Source organism: Anomaloglossus baeobatrachus, chromosome 11 (genome assembly GCF_048569485.1).
Source record: "Anomaloglossus baeobatrachus isolate aAnoBae1 chromosome 11, aAnoBae1.hap1, whole genome shotgun sequence".
NCBI classification, from domain to species: domain Eukaryota; kingdom Metazoa; phylum Chordata; class Amphibia; order Anura; family Aromobatidae; genus Anomaloglossus; species Anomaloglossus baeobatrachus.
In genome coordinates, this window is record NC_134363.1 from 188,857,860 (window position 1) to 188,882,502 (window position 24,643).

A 24,643-nucleotide genomic window follows, 5' to 3' on the forward strand; every position below is an offset into this window, starting at 1 on the left:
GGCCCCAAAAAGTGTGCAGTGCACATTTCTGTCACAAAAAAAGCCAAATAATGGTTTGTGTAAACTTAAACAAAACCGTCTAAAGTCGCTCTGATGAGGGATCAATCGGCCATGTTTGCACTGAGTGATAAGATGATAAATCTGCCCGATTGTTGCACTGTATCAGCGCAGGCGGCTGTGTGAGAAGCACGGGGTCAGGAAGGGTCTCTGCACCCGCCGCACAGCGGGTCTGACACCCCAGTCACACCCAGGTCTGTTCTGGGGGGTTCACCTCTTCCTACAGGTCTGTTGTGGGGGGGGGGGGCTCATGTCTTCCTGCAGTTCTGTTGTGGGGGGCTCACTTCTTTCCCCTCTTCTGTTGTGGGGGGCTCACCTCTTCCCTCACTTCTGTTGTGGGGGGCTCACCTCTTTCCTCACTTCTGTTGTGGGGGGGGGGGCTCACTTCTTTCCCCTCTTCTGTTGTGGGGGGGGGGCTCACCTCTTCCTGCAGATCCCTGCTGGTTCAGGGTCTGCCTTCAGCCTCACTGTGCAAGATGTACACAGAAATCCAGAATGATCTGATAGATCGGAGTGCTCGTATTTATGGAGGATTCGGTACTTTATTGCTTTTGCCTTTTAGGTAATTTCATGTAACTTAATTAATGTCAATGGAAAAAAAAGTGAAGTATGTGCAAAAACGAAGACAAATTCAAAGGAGCAAAACCACGAGCGCAGCTCTGGGCGTGACTGAAGCGATGGCTGAAATGTTACGTAAATTTGGGTTTAAACTTTCAATCAATGAAATTCTTATTTATTTTTTTAGTAAAAGTTGAATAAAGGTCCTGAATGCTAAAGTGGTCTCGGGGTGACCCCTCCGGATTCCTTTTCTTGTGAGAGGAGGTTTATTTTCTCAGTGTTATATCTGATGAGGTGATAAATGTAAGGACAGGTTTCTCCGGCTGCCGCGACCGCGCCGGGAGCTCTGAACTGAGCACGGACAGTTTCTTTGCACTTCATTGGAAGATTCCTCTAAGCAAGGCAGTGACCGGCAGCTGCTCCGGGACGACCGTGCGGAGCCCTCGCCTTCCCCGCGAGCGAGCGCCTTCTTAACGTTGCACTTTGTTTGCTTTGCCGGCTGCTAAGCTGTTTGGAGGATCATTGTAGCATTAATTTGGGATGTGACCGATCCACAGCCACTGAACGGAAAAGACTTTCCACCGTCCCTCCTTCAGGCCACGTGCCGGCTCTGTATTGTGTCTTTCATGCTTTGGTCTCCTGAAATAAATGTGACAATGTGTCTCCCGGCTGCAGTTCTTCTAGTGTCCTGTAGTGGGCAGCGATAAATATGTCCTGTAGGAAACATCACACTGGGATTGTGCAAATATATATATATATATATATATATATATAAGGACTGGGCGATACTGGTATAATGATACACTACAAACACACCATACACCGGACTCTAGTGACCTTAACCGGCCCAATAATTACCTGGTGTCTCCTTTCTCCAGAGGAGTTTCTGATTGTGTGTCCAAAAAAAGATACCTGCAAGAGCCACTGGTGTAAGCTCTATCCTGAGAGAAAAAGATTGTCTGCAGCCACCACTAGGGAGAGCTCCCTGTATACAGAGATACATGATAAGATCCTGTCTGCAGCCACCACTAGGGGGAGCTCCCTGTATACAGAGATACATGATAAGATCCTGTCTGCAGCCACCACTAGGGAGAGCTCCCTGTATACAGAGATACATGATAAGATCCTGTCTGCAGCCACCACTAGGGGGAGCTCCCTGTATACAGAGATACCTGGTAAGATCCTGTCTGCAGCCACCACTAGGGGGAGCTCCCTGTATACAGAGATACATGATAAGATCCTGTCTGCAGCCACCACTAGGGGGAGTTCCCTGTATACAGAGATACATGATAAGATCCTGTCTGCAGCCACCACTAGGGAGAGCTCCCTGTATACAGAGATACATGATAAGATCCTGTCTGCAGCCACCACTAGGGGGAGCTCCCTGTATACAGAGATACATGATAAGATCCTGTCTGCAGTCACCACTAGGGGGAGTTCCCTGTATACAGAGATACATGATAAGATCCTGTCTGCAGCCACCACTAGGGGGAGCTCCCTGTATACAGAGATACATGATAAGATTCTGTCTGCAGCCACCACTAGGGAGAGCTCCCTGTATACAGAGATACATGATAAGATCCTGTCTGCAGCCACCACTAGGGAGAGCTCCCTGTATACAGAGATACATGATAAGATCCTGTCTGCAGCCACCACTAGGGGGAGCTCCCTGTATACAGAGATACATGATAAGATCCTGTCTGCAGCCACCACTAGGGGGAGCTCCCTGTATATAGAGCTACATGATCAGATCCTGTCTGCAGCCACCACTAGGGAGAGCTCCCTGTATACAGAGATACATGATAAGATCCTGTCTGCAGCCACCACTAGGGGGAGCTCCCTGTATACAGAGATACATGATAAGATCCTGTCTGCAGCCACCACTAGGGGGAGCTCCCTGTATACAGAGATACATGATAAGATCCTGTCTGCAGCCACCACTAGGGGGAGCTCCCTGTATACAGAGATACATGATAAGATTCGCTCTGCGGCCACCACTAGGGGGAGCTCCCTGTATACAGAGATACATGATAAGATCCTGTCTGCAGCCACCACTAGAGGGAGCTCCCTGTATACAGAGATACATGATAAGATCCTCTCTGGAGCCACCACTAGGGGGAGCTCCCTGTATACAGAGATACATGATCAGATCCTGTCTGCAGCCACCACTAGGGGGAGCTCCCTGTATACAGAGATACATGATAAGAGCCTGTCTGCAGCCACCACTAGGGGGAGCTCCCTGTATACAGAGATACATGATAAGATCCTGTCTGCAGCCACCACTAGGGGGAGCTCCCTGTATACAGAGATACATGATAAGATCCTGTCTGCAGCCACCACTAGGGGGAGCTCCCTGTATACAGAGATACATGATAAGATCCTGTCTGCAGCCACCACTAGGGGGAGCTCCCTGTATACAGAGATACATGATAAGATCCTGTCTGCAGTCACCACTAGGGGGAGCTCCCTGTATACAGAGATACATGATAACATCCTGTCTGCAGCCAACACTAGGGGGAGCTCCCTGTATATAGAGATACATGATAAGATTCTGTCTGCAGCCAACACTAGGGGGAGCTCCCTGTATACAGAGATACATGATAAGATTCGCTCTGCGGCCACCACTAGGGGGAGCTCCCTGTATACAGAGATACATGATAAGATCCTGTCTGCAGCCACCACTAGAGGGAGCTCCCTGTATACAGAGATACATGATCAGATCCTGTCTGCAGTCACCACTAGGGGGAGCTCCCTATATACAGAGATACATGATAAGATCCTGTCTGCAGCCACCACTAGGGGGAGCTCCCTGTATACAGAGATACATGATAAGATCCTGTCTGCAGTCACCACTAGGGGGAGCTCCCTGTATACAGAGATACATGATAAGATCCTGTCTGCAGCCACCACTAGGGGGAGCTCCCTGTATACAGAGATACATGATAAGATCCTCTCTGCAGCCACCACTAGGGGGAGCTCCCTGTATACAGAGATACATGATAAGATCCTCTCTGCAGCCACCACTAGGGGGAGCTCCCTGTATACAGAGATACATGATAAGATCCTCTCTGGAGCCACCACTAGGGGGAGCTCCCATTTAATCAGTCCTCCAAGGAAATAAAAATGATTGTCGGACAGCCGCTTTAATGCCTGCTCTGATGGAATAGTGAAGGCTGCAGACAATCATTGGCCACTGATTGCCTGCAGTGGTTACATATATAAACCTATTGTTTAAATCAAGTTTTTATGTTACAATTTTTTTTTGGACAATTTTTTTCCCATATAAAATAACAGATTAATGTGTAGTAAAAAAAAATAGAAATGTTGCAATTCTCACAGCGTCCACTGGGGATTATGAAGGCACTGCCTTCCTTTAAACGAGCAGTGGCTGGAAAGTGAGAGCAGCCATTCAGAAAATGGCTCAGATAAAGGACAAGAGCTTGTGATTTTCCAGGACTGAGAACATCAGCTCCAGCTCAAAGGTTTCCAGCGACGGGCGGTGATGACACCCAACAGCAGAACAGGGAGAGGATGAAATGCTGCAACAAATCAAAAAGGGCAGTAAAAAAAAGACCAGGTCCTTATTATGGGGGATTTCAACTATTCAGACATTCAGTGGGACAGAGAATCTTCGGGTTGTGCTAAAAGCTGCAAATATCTACAATTAAAGACAATTACTTCTCTCAGATGGTAGAGGAATCGACCAGGGGAGATACTTTGCTAAATCTGGTCCTGTCACAGAGACCAGATATGATTTCAGATGTACAGGTCCCGGAGCACTTGGCAGGTCCCGGAGCACTTGGCAGGTCCCGGAGCACTTGGCAGGTCCCGGAGCACTTGGCAGGTCCCGGAGCACTTGGCAGGTCCCGGAGCACTTGGCAGGTCCCGGAGCACTTGGCAGGTCCCGGAGCACTTGGCAGGTCCCGGAGCACTTGGCAGGTCCCGGAGCACTTGGGCAGCAGTTTCCATAATATGGGAAATTTCAATGTAATATTCAATAGAACATTTCACAGGGGAAATGCTAAAACCCGAAATTTTAGGAAAGCTGATTTCAACACATTAAGGGAAGAGTTTTAATTGTGTAGATTGCAACAAAGTCATGGTAACTGATGATACCGAACATAAATGGGGTAAGTTTAAGAATATACTACTAGAGTCCTGTAAAAAACGTATACCCTCTGGTACTAAAATGTCCAGGAATAAAAAGAATCCACTATGGATAAATAAGACCGTGGAAACTATAATAAAAAAAGGCCGAGAAATCTTGAAGACTGAGAATATAGAAAAAGCATTTCAGGAGAGTAAAGATCTCACTAGGAAATGCAAAAAAAGAAAATAAGCTACTGAAAAAAATATTGTCATCGACATTAAAATAAATCCCAAAAATGCTATAAACACATTAACGCCAAAAAGAAAACAAGGATAGAATTGGTCCCTTACAAGATGATAATAATAAGACAATTATAGTGGACAAAGCAAAGGGTGAGATATTAAACAAACACTTTTCATTGGTATTCAGCAAGGAACTGACTGTTCCAGGAATCATTTATCAAGCCAAAAATCAAAGTCCCTCCTGATATAACCAATCTAAACACAAGAAGACGTACACCTGCATCTGAGTAAATTAAACAATGACAAATCCTCAGGGGCAGATTGCATTCATCCATAGATATTGAGTGAATTGAGCTCAGTAATTGACAGACCGCTGTATCTTACCTTCTTAAGGCCCTGTCACACACAGAGATAAATCTTTGGCAGATCTGTGGTTGTAGTGAAATCATGGACATATTGTTCCATTTGTACACAGCCACAAACCTGGCACTGATTGTCCACAAATTCACAGCAACCACAGATTTATCTCTGTGTGTGACAGGGCCTTTAGTCTCTTGTAACAGGGTTGTTACCACAGGATTGGAGGATTGCTGACGTGGTACTGATATTAAAGAAAGTTAAGAGGGTGGATCCAGGGAACTACCGTCCGGTAACTCTGACATCAGTGGTGTGCAAGTTTTTTGAGGCCATTATAAGAGATGACATGTAACGATATATTAGAGAGAATAATATAATAACTGACTACCAGCATGGATTCATGGAAGTTGTGTCTAACCAACATGTTGGGGTTGGGGAAAGAGGTCGTCAGCCACCGGCCGCCACGGGGAAAGAGGTCGTCAGCCACCGGCCGCCGCGGGGAAAGAGGTCGTCAGCCACCGGCCGCCGCGGGGAAAGAGGTCGTCAGCCACCGGCCGCCGCGGGGAAAGAGGTCGTCAGCCACCGGCCGCCGCGGGGAAAGAGGCGTCTATGAGAGAAATGAGTGGGGGGTGCTGTCGGGGACATCATTGATTACAACAGCTTTGTATATGCGAGAGCTCTAAATGTAAAAAGAGGCAAAAACCCTACAAAAATCCAGGAGACTATAACATTGTGAGCAGAGAGTAATGATGCTACAGCGGCACGCAGCCTCAATATCCACACCAATAATGGCTTTTATTTTGTAGCAGCCCATCACAATGTCTTATACAATCTGTTATCTCCGGCCGTATTCTCATAGGCACCAGCATTTACCCTTTACTATCCGGAGCCGCGCTGCTTGTTTCTGCATTTTTTGGGCAATAGGGAACAATTGGGCAAAACACAAATCCGGCCTCCTGATAAGATTTCTTTAGTTCCACCTTGAGGCAGAGAAGAGGTTCAGTTTCCAGCAGCCGCATTACCATCACAGAACACAAATACATTAATAAGACGCACCAGTTTTTTGGGGTCCAGGCACAATCCGATGACTGCGCCACCACTCCCAGGTAACTTCACTGCGCAACCGTGCTGCAAAATAATGAAATACAGCGGAATTAATGGTCGTAATGATCTGTACTGGCCACAAGGTGGCACCAAAGTCTAATATATGAAGGAAGCAGAACGATGGCCGCCAGCGATGGCTCCACCATCTCTCCTGGAGACATTACCTGTTGAGCGATTTCTATCATCTTTAGGTTTCCCGGACCCAGGCAGGCGTCAGTGAAGATTGATCTAGGACAGAAAAATGAAGACTGTCCCTGCAAAGACTGGTGTGATAGGAGGCAATGATAACAGAGAACACTAGATGTAATACAGTTACATTAAGTGCATGGCTGATATCACACGTACTCCCACCAGCTCCAGCCGAGGAGGCACACACCCCGCTACAGGCGCCACACCCGGCCCCATACACACCCCACTACAGGCGCACACCCAGCCCCATACACACCCCACTACAGGCGCCACGTCCGGGCCCATTCACACCCCGCTACAGGCGCCACGCCCGGCCCCATACACACCCCGCTACAGGCGCCACGCCCGGCCCCATACACACCCCGCTACAAGCGCCACGCCCGGCCCTATACACACCCTGCTACAGGCGCCACGCCCGGCCCCATACACACCCCGCTACAGGCGCCACGCCCGGCCCTATACACACCCTGCTACAGGCGCCACGCCCGGCCCCATACACACCCAGGGTGCTCATTATTACCTTCTCAGGGACAGATTCCGGTTCATTAGCTCGGCCAGCTCATCCCAGCTCTTATCTTCTATGGCCGCCCTGGAAGAACGGACATTGCATCATTAACACAAATCTCTGTAACTAGCAAAATCAGCCGAAAATGCAGGGACTGATACAGCAGCACAATCAGCCGAAAATTCAGGGGCTGATACAGCAACACAATCAGCTGAAAATACAGGGACCGATACAGCAGCACAATCAGCCAAAAATACAAGGACTGATGCAGCAGCAAAATCAGCCGAAAATACAGGGGCTCATACAGCAGCACAATCAGCCGAAAATACAGGGACTGATACAGCAGCACAATCAGCCGAAAATACAGGGACTGATACAGCAGCACAATCAGCCGAAAATACAGGGACTGATACAGCAGCACAATCAGCCAAAAATACAGGGGCTCATACAGCAGCACAATCAGCCGAAAATACAAGGACTGATGCAGCAGCAAAATCAGCCGAAAATACAGGGACTGATACAGCAGCACAATCAGCCGAAAATACAGGGACCGATACAGCAGCACAATCAGCTGAAAATACAGGGACTGATACAGCAGCACAATCAGCCGAAAATACAGGGACCGATACAGCAGCAAAATCAGCTGAAAATACAGGGACCGATACAGCAGCAAAATCAGCCGAAAATACAGGGACCGATACAGCAGCAAAATCAGCCGAAGATACAGGGACCGATACAGAAGCACAATCAGCCGAAAATACAGGGACCGATACAGAAGCACAATCAGCCGAAAATACAGGGACCGATACAGAAGCACAATCAGCCGAAAATACAGGGACCGATACAGCAGCACAATCAGCCGAAAATACAGGGACTGATACAGCAGCACAATCAGCCGAAAATACAGGGACCGATACAGAAGCACAATCAGCCGAAAATACAGGGACCGATACAGAAGCACAATCAGCCGAAAATACAGGGACCGATACAGCAGCAAAATCAGCCGAAAATACAGGGACTGATACAGAAGCACAATCAGCCGAAAATACAGGGACCGATACAGCAGCAAAATCAGCCGAAAATACAGGGACCGATACAGCAGCAAAATCAGCCGAAGATACAGGGACTGATACAGCAGCAAAATCAGCCGAAAATACAGGGACCGATACAGCAGCAAAATCAGCCGAAAATACAGGGACTGATACAGCAGCACAATCAGCCGAAAATACAGGGACCGATACAGAAGCACAATCAGCCGAAGATACAGGGACCGATACAGCAGCAAAATCAGCCGAAGATACAGGGACCGATACAGCAGCAAAATCAGCCGAAGATACAGGGACCGATACAGAAGCACAATCAGCCGAAAATACAGGGACTGATACAGCAGCACAATCAGCCGAAGATACAGGGACTGATACAGCAGCACAATCAGCCGAAGATACAGGGACTGATACAGCAGCAAAATCAGCCGAAAATACAGGGACCGATACAGCAGCAAAATCAGCCGAAAATACAGGGACTGATACAGCAGCACAATCAGCCGAAAATACAGGGACCGATACAGAAGCACAATCAGCCGAAGATACAGGGACCGATACAGCAGCAAAATCAGCCGAAGATACAGGGACCGATACAGCAGCAAAATCAGCCGAAGATACAGGGACCGATACAGAAGCACAATCAGCCGAAAATACAGGGACTGATACAGCAGCACAATCAGCCGAAGATACAGGGACCGATACAGCAGCAAAATCAGCCGAAGATACAGGGACTGATACAGCAGCAAAATCAGCCGAAGATACAGGGACCGATACAGAAGCACAATCAGCCGAAAATACAGGGACCGATACAGCAGCACCAGAGGCAAGGAAAGATGGCAAAATCTTACTTGGCTTTATCAGTCAGTTCAGCAAATACCACCATGGCCTCAACAACCTCAGGGTCACCTGCGAGGGAAAAAACAAAGGGTTCACAGGATATTATTAGATACACAACTCAGCTCACAGGATAGGATTAGATATACAGCTCAGTATCACACAGGAGAGGATTAGATACATACATAGCTCAGCAGACATTATCACACTATAGGATTAGATACACAGCTCAGCAGATAGTATCACATAGGTGAGGATTAGATACAAGGCTCAGCAGACAGTATCACACAGGAGAGAATTAGGGTACCTTCACACTTAGCGATGCAGCAGCGATCCGACCAGCGATCTGACCTGGTCAGGATCGCTGCTGCATCGCTACATGGTCGCTGGTGAGCTGTCAAACAGGCAGATCTCACCAGCGACCAGTGACCAGCCCCCAGCCAGCAGCGACGTGCAAGCGACGCTGCGCTTGCACGGAGCCGCCGTCTGGAAGCTGCGGAGACTGGTAACTAAGGTAAACATCGGGTATGGTTACCCGATGTTTACATTAGTTACCAGTGTGAGCAGGGAGCAGGGAGCCGCGCACACTGAGCGCTGGCTCCTTGCTCTCCTAGCTACAGTACACATCGGGTTAATTAACCCGATGTGTAATGCAGCTACATGTGCAGAGAGCAGGGAGCCGCGCACACTGCTTAGCGCTGGCTCCTTGCTCTCCTAGCTGCTGTACACATCGGGTTAATTAACCCGATGTGTACAGCAGCTACATGTGCAGAGAGCCGGAGCCGGCACTGGCAGCGTGAGAGCTGCTGGTAACTAAGGTAAATATCGGGTAACCACCTTGGTTACCCGATGTTTATCTTGGATACAGCTTACCTCAGCTGTCAGACGCCGGCTCCTGCTCCCTGCTCGCTTCATTTGTCGCTCTCTCGCTGTCACATACAGCGATCTGTGTGTCACAGCAGGAGAGCGGCTTTGAAGAAAACGAACCAGGGCTGTGTGTAACGAGCAGCGATCTCGCAGCAGGGGCCAGATCGCTGCTCATTGTCACACACAGCGAGATCGCTAATGAGGTCACTGCTGCGTCACAAAAAGCGTGACTCAGCAGCGATCTCGGCAGCGAGCTCGCTGTGTGTGAAGCACCCCTAAGATACAAGGCTCAGCAGGCAGTATCACACTATAGGATTAGATACACGGCTCAGCAGACAGTATCACACTATAGGATTAGATACACGGCTCAGCAGGCAGTATCACACAGGATAGGATTAGATACACGGCTGAGCAGACAGTATCACACAGGATAGGATTAGATACACGGCTCAGCAGACAGTATCACACTATAGGATTAGATACACGGCTCAGCAGGCAGTATCACACAGGATAGGATTAGATACACGGCTGAGCAGACAGTATCACACAGGATAGGATTAGATACACGGCTGAGCAGACAGTATCACACTGTAGGATTAGATACAGTGACTGGGAAAGCATTGATTTTCTCACCGTTCTGCCAGCGTTGTCGGACATTATTATGAATGACGCCGGAGTCGCTGGGATCCCGCAGATACGCCAGCCAGAACGGCGGTGCAGAACTCGCATCCATGTGAACATAATTCCCTGTGACACATCCAGACACAGAATTACAGATACAACTTCACAGCAGAAATCATGAGATATAATGAATCAGAAGGCGGACAACAATGTAGCAATGGCAGCGAGTCATGTGATGTAGACCTGGGCGCAGCGACCAATCACAGCAGCGCATTAATCCTGCAAAAAAACGGGCGCAATACTCTGCAGTCCTCGCATACTGGCAGCCGGGTGATACAAGGACATAACCGGAGGAACCTTGAAAGCCGAAGAAGTGCAGCCCTCACCGTATCCCTGCTCCTCCATGATGGCTCTGCTGAAGTCCATGTAGATGAGCCCCTCATAGACCTGAAGGAAAAACAAACTCATTCACCTCCACTATAAAGGGGCTGTAGTATACACACCGACATCAGCGCAGTGACTATATACAGTATATAGAGCGGACAGTCCCATCATACGCCTGACATGGTCTCCACCACCACGGCACCTACACACCGCTCTCTTTATATACCATTATATATGGGCTACTGGTCGGCGGCAGGGACGGCCCGCGGATCGTCACCTGAACCACGCGGTCCTGAAGTCCGGCTGTTATAAACAGTTCTTCTTTCTCCACGTCCAGAATAAAATTTGGCCGCAACGACTTTGGAAGATCCTACAACAGAGAGAGAACAGATAGGATTATAACCAATAGACAAAAAGGATGGAGCCAAGCCCCACCCCAGAGCTGTGAAGCCCCACCCACGCTTATCTGCGCCCCATCACGTGATACTGTCTGCTGAGCTGTATCTAATCCTATCGTATGTGATACTGTCTGCTGAGCTGTATCTAATCCTATCCTGTGATACTGTCTGCTGAGCTGTGTATCTAATCCTCTCCTGTGTGATACTGTCTGCTGAGCTGTGTATCTAATCCTATCCTGTGTGATACTGTCTGCTGAGCAGTGTATCTAATCCCATTAATTGTGATACTGTCTGCTGAGCCGTGTATCTAATCCTATCCTGTGTAATACGGTCTGCTGAGCCGTGTATCTAATCCTATCCTGTGTGATACTGTGCTGAGCCGTGTACCTAATCCTATCCTGTGTGATACTGTGCTGAGCCGTGTACCTAATCCTATCCTGTGTGATACTGTGCTGAGCTGTGTATCTAATCCTATCCTGTGTGATACTGTCTGCTGAGCAGTGTATCTAATCCCATCCTGTGTGATACTGTGCTGAGCATCTAATCCTCTCCTGTGTGATACTGTCTGCTGAGCCGTGTATCTAATCCTCTCCTGTGTGATACTGTCTGCTGAGCCGTGTACCTAATCCTATCCTGTGTGATACTGTCTGCTGAGCCGTGTATCTAATCCTATCCTGTGTGATACTGTTTGCTGAGCAGTGTATCTAATCCTATCCTGTGTGATACTGTGCTGAGCCATGAATCTAATCCTATTCTGTGTGATACTGTCTGCTGAGCTGTGTATCTAATCCCATCCTGTGTGATACTGTGCTGAGCCATGTATCTAATCCTATTCTGTGTGATACTGTCTGCTGAGCTATGTATCTAATCCTATCCTGTGTGATACCAACTGCTGAGCTGTATCTAATCCTCTCCTGTGTGATACTGTCTGCTGAGCTGTATCTAATCCTCTCCTGTGTGATACTGTCTGCTGAGCTGTGTATCTAATCCTATCCTGTGTGATACTGTCTGCTGAGCTGTGTATCTAATCCTATCCTGTGTGATACTGTCTGCTGAGCTGTGTATCTAATCCTATCCTGTGTGATACTGTCTGCTGAGCTGTGTATCTAATCCTATCCTGTGTGATACTGTTTGCTGAGCTGTGTATCTAATTCTCTCCTGTGTGATACTGTCTGCTGAGCCGTGTATCTAATCCCATCATGTGTGATACTGTTTGCAGCAGTGCGTATCTAATCCTGTTGTGATACATGTCGCTTACATCGTCTGTCAGATTGAAGAATTTCATGAGACATCTCAGCGTTGCGGACACGATGGCGCTGGAGGAATAAAGCAGAAGCGTTGGGCAGATAATTGCTTGGTATCTGAATACAGGTAACAGGTGTCATTTGCAGGAGATGGAAGCTGCTGCCGCTGCCGCATTTTAAGTAACTGCTTCCATCCATCCCCGGAAATGATCCAATCTGCGCACTATTAAAATTAAATACCCTTTGACAGTGGGAGCGCTCATGAATGTGTTGCTGCCATTTGTAGAAGTGCCGGTAAATTACTCCGTGCGGCTCTGAACACACAGAGACGGGGCCGGAGAGGCAGAACCGCAGCCGCGGCGCAGCACATTTCTGCAGGAGGACGACGCATTGTATGATAAACACCAATTTACAATCCTCCATCTGCAGTCACCATAAACTGCTCATAATGTGCCGCAGAGACGAGCGGCGACCGGCCGCCACCGCTTCATTTACACACAAAATGGGGAAAAGTTTGTCAAATTGTGAAGAAGAAAAATGAAATCAGATTATTTTACATGAAAATAGGAAAGTAACAATAAATGAGAACGGCCGGAAAATGAGCGAGAAATACAGAAACGTCTCCGAGAGAAGAAAGCGAGAAATTACAGAAAAGCAAAACATAATACAGAGAAAAGAGCACGAAGCACCACAAATCCCAGCAATTACCCAGGAGCCAGAATATAACTGCTATAATACTGCCCCCATGTACAAGAATATAACTGCTATAATACTGCCCCCATGTACAAGAATATAACTACTATAATACTGCCTCTATGTACAAGAATATAACTACTATAATACTGCTCCTATGTACAAGAATATAACTACTATAATACTGCCCCTATGTACAAGAATATAACTACTATAATACTGCTCCTATGTACAAGAATATAACTGCTATAATACTGCCCCCTATGTACAAGAATATAACTACTATAATACTGCTCCTATGTACAAGAATATAACTACTATAATACTGCCTCTATGTACAAGAATATAACTACTATAATACTGCCCCCATGTACAAGAATATAACTGCTATAATACTGCTCCTATGTACAAGAATATAACTACTATAATACTGCCTCTATGTACAAGAATATAACTACTATAATACTGCTCCTATGTACAAGAATATAACTACTATAATACTGCCCCTATGTACAAGAATATAACTACTATAATACTGCTCCTATGTACAAGAATATAACTGCTATAATACTGCCCCCTATGTACAAGAATATAACTACTATAATACTGCTCCTATGTACAAGAATATAACTACTATAATACTGCCCCTATGTACAAGAATATAACTACTATAATACTGCCCCTATGTACAAGAATATAACTGCTATAATACTGCTCCTATGTACAAGAATATAACTACTATAATACTGCCCCTATGTACAAGAATATAACTGCTATAATACTGCCCCTATGTACAAGAATATAACTACTATAATACTGCCCCTATGTACAAGAATATAACTACTATAATACTGCCCCTATGTATAAGAATATAACTACTATAATACTGCCCCCTATGTACAAGAATATAACTACTATAATACTGCCCCCTATGTACAAGAATATAACTACTATAATACTGCCCCTATGTACAAGAATATAACTGCTATAATACTGCCCCTATGTACAAGAATATAACTACTATAATACTGCCCCCTATGTACAAGAATATAACTACTATAATACTTCCCCCCCTATGTACAAGAATATAACTACTATAATACTGCCCCTATATACAAGAATATAACTACTATAATACTGCCCCTATGTACAAGAATATAACTACTATAATACTGCCCCCTATGTACAAGAATATAACTACTATAATACTTCCCCCCTATGTACAAGAATATAACTACTATAATACTGCCCCTATATACAAGAATATAACTACTATAATACTGCCCCTATATACAAGAATATAACTACTATAATACTGCCCCTATGTACAAGAATATAACTGCTATAATACTGCCCCTATGTACAAGAATATAACTACTATAATACTGCCCCTATATACAAGAATATAACTACTATAATACTGCTCCTATGTACAAGAATATAACTGCTATAATACTGCCCCTATATACAAGAATATAACTATTATAATACTGCTCCTATGTACAAGAATATAACTACTATAATACTGCCCCTATGTACAAGAATATAACTACTATAATACTGCCCCTATATACAAGAATATAACTACTATAATACGGCCCCTATATACAAGAATATAACTACTATAATACTGCCCCTATATACAAGAATATAACTATTATAATACTGCCCCTATATACAAGAATATAACTATTATAATACTGCCCCTATATACAAGAATATAACTACTATAATACTGCCCCTATGTACAAGAATATAACTACTATAATACTGCCCCTATGTACAAGAATATAACTACTATAATACTGCTCCTATGTACAAGAATATAACTACTATAATACTGCTCCTATGTACAAGAATATAACTGCTATAATACTGCCCCTATGTACAAGAATATAACTACTATAATACTGCCCCATATGTACAAGAATATAACTACTATAATACTGCCCCTATGTACAAGAATATAACTACTATAATACTGCTCCCATGTACAAGAATATAACTACTATAATACTGCCCCTATGTACAAGTATATAATTACTATAATACTGCCCCTATGTACAAGAATATAACTATTATAATACTGCTCCTATATACAAGAATATAACTACTATAATACTGCTCCTATGTACAAGAATATAACTACTATAATACTGCCCCTATATACAAGAATATAACTGCTATAATACTGCCCCCTATATGCAAGAATATAACTGCTATAATACTGCCCCCTATATACAAGAATATAACTGCTATAATACTGCCCCTATATACAAGAATATAACTGCTATAATACTGCTCCCTATGTACAAGAATATAACCACGGTACTATAATACTGCCCCTATGTACAGGAATATAAACTACTATAATACTGCCCCTATATACAAGAATTTAACTGCTACAATACTACCCCCTATGTACAAGAATATAACTACTATAATACTGCTCTCTATGTACAAGAATATAACTACTATAATACTGCCCCTATGTACAAGAATATAACTACTATAATACTGCCCCTATGTAAAAGAATATAACTACTATAATACTGCCCCTATGTACAAGAATATAACTGCTACAATACTACCCCCTATGTACAAGAATATAACTACTATAATATTGCTCTCTATGTACAAGAATATAACTACTATAATACTGCCCCTATGTACAAGAATATAACTACTATAATACTGCCCCTATGTAAAAGAATATAACTACTATAATACTGCCCCTATGTACAAGAATATAACTGCTATAATACTGCCCCCTATGTACAAGAATATAACTACTATAATACTGCCCCTATGTACAAGAATATAACTACTATAATACTGCCCCTATGTACAAGAATATAACTACTATAATACTGCCCCTATGTAAAAGAATATAACTACTATAATACTGCCCCTATGTACAAGAATATAACTGCTATAATACTGCCCCCTATGTACAAGAATATAACTACTATAATACTGCTCCCTATGTACAAGAATATAACTACTATAATACCACCCCTATGTACAAGAATATAACTACTATAATACCACCCCTATGTACAAGAATATAACTACTATAATACTGCCCCTATATACAAGAATATAACTACTATAATACCACCCCTATGTACAAGAATATAACTACTATAATACTGCCCCTATATACAAGAATATAACTGCTATAATACTGCCCCCTATATACAAGAATATAACTGCTATAATACTGCCCCTATATACAAGAATATAACTGCTATAATACTGCCCCCTATATACAAGGATATAACTACTATAATACTGCCCCCTATGTACAGGAATATAACTACTATAATACTGCCCCTATGTACAAGAATATAACTACTATAATACTGCCCCTATATACAAGAATATAACTACTATAATACTGCCCCCTATGTACAGGAATATAACTGCTATAATACTGCCCCTATGTACAAGAATATAACTACTATAATACTGCCCCTATGTACAAGAATATAACTACTATAATACTGCTCCTATGTACAAGAATATAACTACTATAATACTGCTCCTATGTACAAGAATATAACTGCTATAATACTGCCCCTATGTACAAGAATATAACTACTATAATACTGCCCCATATGTACAAGAATATAACTACTATAATACTGCCCCTATGTACAAGAATATAACTACTATAATACTGCTCCCATGTACAAGAATATAACTACTATAATACTGCCCCTATGTACAAGTATATAATTACTATAATACTGCCCCTATGTACAAGAATATAACTATTATAATACTGCTCCTATATACAAGAATATAACTACTATAATACTGCTCCTATGTACAAGAATATAACTGCTATAATACTGCCCCCTATATACAAGAATATAACTACTATAATACTGCCCCCTATGTACAGGAATATAACTACTATAATACTGCCCCTATGTACAAGAATATAACTACTATAATACTGCCCCTATATACAAGAATATAACTACTATAATACTGCCCCCTATGTACAGGAATATAACTGCTATAATACTGCCCCTATGTACAAGAATATAACTACTATAATACTGCCCCTATGTACAAGAATATAACTACTATAATACTGCTCCTATGTACAAGAATATAACTACTATAATACTGCTCCTATGTACAAGAATATAACTGCTATAATACTGCCCCTATGTACAAGAATATAACTACTATAATACTGCCCCATATGTACAAGAATATAACTACTATAATACTGCCCCTATGTACAAGAATATAACTACTATAATACTGCTCCCATGTACAAGAATATAACTACTATAATACTGCCCCTATGTACAAGTATATAATTACTATAATACTGCCCCTATGTACAAGAATATAACTATTATAATACTGCTCCTATATACAAGAATATAACTACTATAATACTGCTCCTATGTACAAGAATATAACTACTATAATACTGCCCCTATATACAAGAATATAACTGCTATAATACTGCCCCCTATATGCAAGAATATAACTGCTATAATACTGTCCCCTATATACAAGAATATAACTGCTATAATACTGCCCCTATATACAAGAATATAACTGCTATAATACTGCTCCCTATGTACAAGAATATAACCACGGTACTATAATACTGCCCCTATGTACAGGAATATAAACTACTATAATACTGCCCCTATATACAAGAATTTAACTGCTACAATACTACCCCCTATGTACAAGAATATAACTACTATAATACTGCTCTCTATGTACAAGAATATAACTACTATAATACTGCCCCTATGTACAAGAATATAACTACTATAATACTGCCCCTATGTAAAAGAATATAACTACTATAATACTGCCCCTATGTACAAGAATATAACTGCTACAATACTACCCCCTATGTACAAGAATATAACTACTATAATATTGCTCTCTATGTACAAGAATATAACTACTATAATACTGCCCCTATGTACAAGAATATAACTACTATAATACTGCCCCTATGTAAAAGAATATAACTACTATAATACTGCCCCTATGTACAAGAATATAACTGCTATAATACTGCCCCCTATGTACAAGAATATAACTACTATAATACTGCCCCTATGTACAAGAATATAACTACTATAATACTGCCCCTATGTACAAGAATATAACTACTATAATACTGCCCCTATGTAAAAGAATATAACTACTATAATACTGCCCCTATGTACAAGAATATAACTGCTATAATACTGCCCCCTATGTACAAGAATATAACTACTATAATACTGCTCCCTATGTACAAGAATATAACTACTATAATACCACCCCTATGTACAAGAATATAACTACTATAATACTGCCCCTATATACAAGAATATAACTACTATAATACCACCCCTATGTACAAGAATATAACTACTATAATACTGCCCCTATATACAAGAATATAACTGCTATAATACTGCCCCCTATATACAAGAATATAACTGCTATAATACTGCCCCTATATACAAGAATATAACTGCTATAATACTGCCCCCTATATACAAGAATATAACTACTATAATACTGCCCCCTATGTACAGGAATATAACTACTATAATACTGCCCCTATGTACAAGAATATAACTACTATAATACTGCCCCTATATACAAGAATATAACTACTATAATACTGCCCCCTATGTACAGGAATATAACTGCTATAATACTGCCCCCTATGTACAGGAATATAACTGCTATAATACTGCCCCTATATACAAGAATATAACTACTATAATACTGCCCCCTATGTACAGGAATATAACTACTATAATACTGCCCCTATGTACAAGAATATAACTACTATAATACTGCCTCCTATATACAAGAATATAACTGCTATAATACTGCCCCTATATACAAGAATATAACTACTATAATACTGCCCCCTATGTACAGGAATATAACTGCTATAATACTGCCCCTATATACAAGAATATAACTACTATAATACTGCCCTCTATGTACAGGAATATAAACTACTATAATACTGCCCCTATATACAAGAATATAACTGCTACAATACTGCCCCCTATGTACAAGAATATAACTACTATAATACTGCTCTCTATGTACAAGAATATGACTGCTATAATACTGCCCCCTATGTACAAGAATATAACTACTATAATACTGCCCCTATGTACACTTATATACATATACATATATAACACATGAGGCATTATAGATAATAATAGTAGTTACCTACTTCCGGCAAGTCCCTGCAAAACAACAGAAATGAAGTTACAGCTTTTCACTCTCCTTTCTGCGGGTTTATACATTATTACGGTTGTATACTTCTCTCTTGCTTTTCTAGTATTTCCGTTTAGATCAGGGGACACTTAACGTCGCAGGGAGGGGAGGCCGGAATATAAACATGGTCGGAGGCGCTGCCCTCAGTGCGCGCAGTGTTTGTCTGCAGCTAGTCCTCACTGACCGCCTCTCCGCAGTCAGCCACTGCTCCTGATCATTGGAGACGTTTGTGCCGGCTGATACCCTGACGGAGGGAGGGATTGGCTGCAGCGTTGCGATCCCTGACACCTGTCATATAAGGGTTTGTTGCTCATTATTGCACTTGCCACTTGGCGCGGGATGTTCACGTTGTACTTCAGGATAAAGTTCTGCTTCGACAGAGCGATTCTGTAAAGAGATTAGCAGAGATTAACCCCTTCTCCTCCTCCGCGGCCGCTGGCTCCGAGGTAAAGCCCCTCACCCCTTCTCGGAGCAGTACTGATAGAACTTCTTGCAGGTGGCTTGTAGCAGTCTCAGTCCTCCCAGGTATCTGTCAGGACAAGAAAGGGGCAAAAAAGATACAAAATGTCAGCGTGAAGTTACTGACACCAATAAATATTAGCGCTTCAGGTGAATACGGCTCAATATAGATCATATATATAATGACTTTATAGCGGATCTATGGAGGGCGGCGCTGCAGTGCGCCGGACTGATCACCTCGCGCTCTGTACTTCTGATCCGTCTGCAGCAAGGTGATTTCGTACAGGTAAGGGTTAATAGGTCCTGCACATATTGCCTCACAGTCACCCACTCACCCCTCTTTTCTGCTGATATAATGGAGATCCAGCAAACTCCCGAACTCTGTTGGGTCATTCAAGGGATGAGGGACCAGAACCTGATGGGACAAAGCACAAAACACCAAAATTACTCGGCAGCAGCGACACACAGAGGATGGAACTGACTGTGAGGGGGCCGCCTCAGCCGGCACTGAGTGCGAGGGGGGCCGCCTCAGCCGGCACTGAGTGCGAGGGGGGCCGCCTCAGCCGGCACTGAGTGCGAGGGGGGCCGCCTCAGCCGGCACTGAGTGCGAGGGGGGCAGCTCACCCAGCAGCTCAGAATGCGAGGGGGCCGCCTCAGCCGGCACTGAGTGCGAGGGGGCCGCCTCAGCCGGCACTGAGTGCGAGGGGGCCGCCTCAGCCGGCACTGAGTGCGAGGGGGCCGCCTCAGCCGGCACTGAGTGCGAGGGGGCCGCCTCAGCCGGCACTGAGTGCGAGGGGGCCGCCTCAGCCGGCACTGAGTGCGAGGGGGCCGCCTCAGCCGGCACTGAGTGCGAGGGGGCCGCCTCAGCCGGCACTGAGTGCGAGGGGGCCGCCTCAGCCGGCACTGAGTGCGAGGGGGCCGCCTCAGCCGGCACTGAGTGCGAGGGGGCCGCCTCAGCCGGCACTGAGTGCGAGGGGGCCGCCTCAGCCGGCACTGAGTGCGAGGGGGCCGCCTCAGCCGGCACTGAGTGCGAGGGGGCCGCCTCAGCCGGCACTGAGTGCGAGGGGGGCCGCCTCAGCCGGCACTGAGTGCGAGGGGGCCGCCTCAGCCGGCACTGAGTGCGAGGGGGCCGCCTCAGCCGGCACTGAGTGCGAGGGGGCCGCCTCAGCCGGCACTGAGTGCGAGGGGGCCGCCTCAGCCGGCACTGAGTGCGAGGGGGCCGCCTCAGCCGGCACTGAGTGCGAGGGGGCCGCCTCAGCCGGCACTGAGTGCGAGGGGGCCGCCTCAGCCGGCACTGAGTGCGAGGGGGCCGCCTCAGCCGGCACTGAGTGCGAGGGGGCCGCCTCAGCCGGCACTGAGTGCGAGGGGGCCGCCTCAGCCGGCACTGAGTGCGAGGGGGCCGCCTCACCCGGCACTGAATGCGAGGGGGCCAGCTCACCCGGCACTGAATGCGAGGGGGCCAGCTCACCCGGCACTGAATGCGAGGGGGCCAGCTCACCCGGCACTGAATGCGAGGGGGCCAGCTCACCCGGCACTGAATGTGAGGGGGCCAGCTCACCCGGCACTGAATGTGAGGGGGCCAGCTCACCCGGCACTGAATGCGAGGGGGCCAGCTCACCCGGCACTGAATGCGAGGGGGCCAGCTCACCCAGCACTGAATGTGAGGGGGCCAGCTCACCCAGCAGCACAGAGGATTTCAGGAGAGGAGGTGACAGAGGGAACATGGTCACAGGGATACATAAAAGAAGGAGCAGGTCGCAGCAGCACAGAGTATTTCAGGAAGTGATTATGCTTAGAAGCTCTCAGCCGGTGTATGGAGGAATAATAAGCACAGGAGCTGTTGTGAGTGAAAAAAGACCAATAGGGGGAAGAAAAAGAAAAAAAAAAAAAAGAAGAAGAAGAAGAAGAAGAGCACCAAATATTGTGAAAACTACAGAATAATAAGTGAAGCGGTGTGCGGCTCCAGCAGGAGATGGAGATAAAACCTGCCGCCTCCAACAAGAGTTTTACGTATTTCAAAAGACAATAAATCGTGTGATCGATGCGGCTCAGGGAGAAGTAAAGTGCGGCGCGTGGAGCGGGAGAAGAGGCCATTAAAGCTAATTACAATTCTGTCATCATGTAAGAGCCATTCCCGCTCATTACACTTTCAGACGCTTTAAGCCGTAAGCTTTGAACCGGGCTGAAAGCAATCGGAAAATGAGGACGACTACAAGTCCCAGCTCTGCCTCCCTGATACAATGCGGCAATGTCAATCCTCGTCCCCCTCCCCGGAGGTCGCTCTCAGGGGCTTTGATAAAGGGCAGATTTGCATATTTTGCACTTAGCCGATGCTTATTAGACTAAAACCCTCCGTATAATGGGAATGATGGGGATGAGCGGCGACCGAGGAGCACAAGACGGCTGCCGGCTCCTGACACACTTATCTCATGGAAAGAGGGATTAAAGGCAAAGTTATTCCCACTGAAAAACCTATAATCACCGGGATGATGGACGCCCCCCGAGCCTCACCAGCTTCTTACTCTCAGAGATCGTCACCTCAGCCCAAAAGTTAGAAATCGTCATGGAAATGGTCTTCCCATAATATCCATCCGATGGGTTCCCAATAATCCCGATTCTAGAGAGCGGAGGCGAAAAAAGGAGCAGCTCACAATGGGTTAAAGAAACATTACAATTTGGAAATTTCACATTTTTTGATCAATGTGGTTTGTATCGCGGCAGATAACAGTCACATGAGCGGCCGCGGCTGATCCCCGATAATCGCGGGTCCCCTACCTGGCGTACGATCTACAGGTGATCGCCTTCACCCGCGGCTGACTCTTTACCGCAGAGTAGTGCGCCAACCACTTTGTGTAATCCGGCAATCCCTATAACAAGCGGAACATCAACATACAAGAAAAACGCGGCACTTATACCAGCAGTATATATATCTATATCATTATACACAGGAGATGCCCGGGTTATACCGGCAGTATATATATCTATATCATTATACACAGGAGATGCCCGGGTTATACCAGCAGTATATATATCTATATCATTATACACAGGAGATGCCCGGGTTATACCAGCAGTATATATATCTATATCATTATACACAGGAGATGCCCGGGTTATACCGGCAGTATATATATCTATATCATTATACACAGGAGATGCCCGGGTTATACCAGCAGTATATATATCTATATCATTATACACAGGAGATGCCCGGGTTATACCGGCAGTATATATATCTATATCATTATACACAGGAGATGCCCGGGTTATACCGGCTGTACATATATAATTATATACAGGAGATGCCCAGGTTATACCAGCTGTACATATATAATTATATACAGGAGATACCCAGGTTATACCGGCTGTACATATATAATTATATACAGGAGATGCCCAGGTTATACCGGCTGTACATATATAATTATATACAGAGACGCCCAGGTTATACCGGCTGTACATATATAATTATATACAGGAGATGTCCAGGTTATACCGGCTGTACATATATAATTATATACAGAGACGCCCAGGTTATACCGGCTGTACATATATAATTATATATAGGAGATGCCCAGGTTATACCGGCTGTACATATATAATTATATACAGGAGATGCCCAGGTTATACCGGCTGTACATATATAATTATATACAGGAGATGCCCAGGTTATACCGGCTGTACATATATAATTATATACAGGAGATGCCCAGGTTATACCGGCTGTACATATATAATTATATACAGGAGATGCCCAGGTTATACCGGCTGTACATATATAATTATATACAGGAGATGCCCAGGTTATACCGGCTGTACATATATAATTATATACAGGAGATGCCCAGGTTATACCGGCTGTACATATATAATTATATACAGGAGATGCCCAGGTTATACCGGCTGTACATATATAATTATATACAGGAGATGCCCAGGTTATACCAGCTGTACATATATAATTATATGCAGGAGATGCCCAGGTTATACCGGCTGTACATATATAATTATATACAGGAGATGCCCGGGTTATACCGGCTGTACATATATAATTATATACAGAGACGCCCAGGTTATACCGGCTGTACATATATAATTATATACAGGAGATGCCCAGGTTATACCGGCTGTACATATATAATTATATACAGGAGATGCCCAGGTTATACCGGCTGTACATATATAATTATATACAGGAGATGCCCAGGTTATACCGGCTGTACATATATAATTATATACAGGAGATGCCCAGGTTATACCGGCTGTACATATATAATTATATACAGGAGATGCCCAGGTTATACCGGCTGTACATATATAATTATATACAGGAGATGCCCAGGTTATACCGGCTGTACATATATAATTATATACAGGAGATGCCCAGGTTATACCGGCTGTACATATATAATTATATACAGGAGATGCCCAGGTTATACCGGCTGTACATATATAATTATATACAGGAGATGCCCAGGTTATACCAGCTGTACATATATAATTATATGCAGGAGATGCCCAGGTTATACCGGCTGTACATATATAATTATATACAGGAGATGCCCGGGTTATACCGGCTGTACATATATAATTATATACAGGAGATGCCCGGGTTATACCGGCTGTACATATATAATTATATACAGGAGATGCCCGGGTTATACCGGCTGTACATATATAATTATATACAGGAGATGCCCAGGTTATACCGGC

The 24,643-nt window shown here is 44.5% G+C and overlaps 1 protein-coding gene across 1 annotated transcript in view; it reads right to left on the bottom strand.

Moving 5' to 3' along the window:
* Window positions 1-6,074: 6,074 nt before the first annotated feature.
* Window positions 6,075-24,643, bottom strand: part of LOC142257145 (uncharacterized) — a 32,353-nt gene continuing 13,784 nt past the window's right edge. The window contains exons 9-23 of the mRNA XM_075329260.1: window positions 22,706-22,797; window positions 22,442-22,547; window positions 20,266-20,345; window positions 19,932-20,000; window positions 19,798-19,858; window positions 19,424-19,440; window positions 12,508-12,565; window positions 11,129-11,221; window positions 10,854-10,914; window positions 10,480-10,593; window positions 8,994-9,051; window positions 7,118-7,186; window positions 6,573-6,636; window positions 6,361-6,432; window positions 6,075-6,284 (exon numbers count right to left, since the gene is read on the bottom strand). Of these exons, the coding sequence (XP_075185375.1) occupies window positions 6,174-6,284; window positions 6,361-6,432; window positions 6,573-6,636; window positions 7,118-7,186; window positions 8,994-9,051; window positions 10,480-10,593; window positions 10,854-10,914; window positions 11,129-11,221; window positions 12,508-12,565; window positions 19,424-19,440; window positions 19,798-19,858; window positions 19,932-20,000; window positions 20,266-20,345; window positions 22,442-22,547; window positions 22,706-22,797 (1,125 nt within the window). The 3' untranslated portion in view covers window positions 6,075-6,173. The remainder of the gene's footprint in view (window positions 6,285-6,360; window positions 6,433-6,572; window positions 6,637-7,117; window positions 7,187-8,993; window positions 9,052-10,479; window positions 10,594-10,853; window positions 10,915-11,128; window positions 11,222-12,507; window positions 12,566-19,423; window positions 19,441-19,797; window positions 19,859-19,931; window positions 20,001-20,265; window positions 20,346-22,441; window positions 22,548-22,705; window positions 22,798-24,643) is intronic.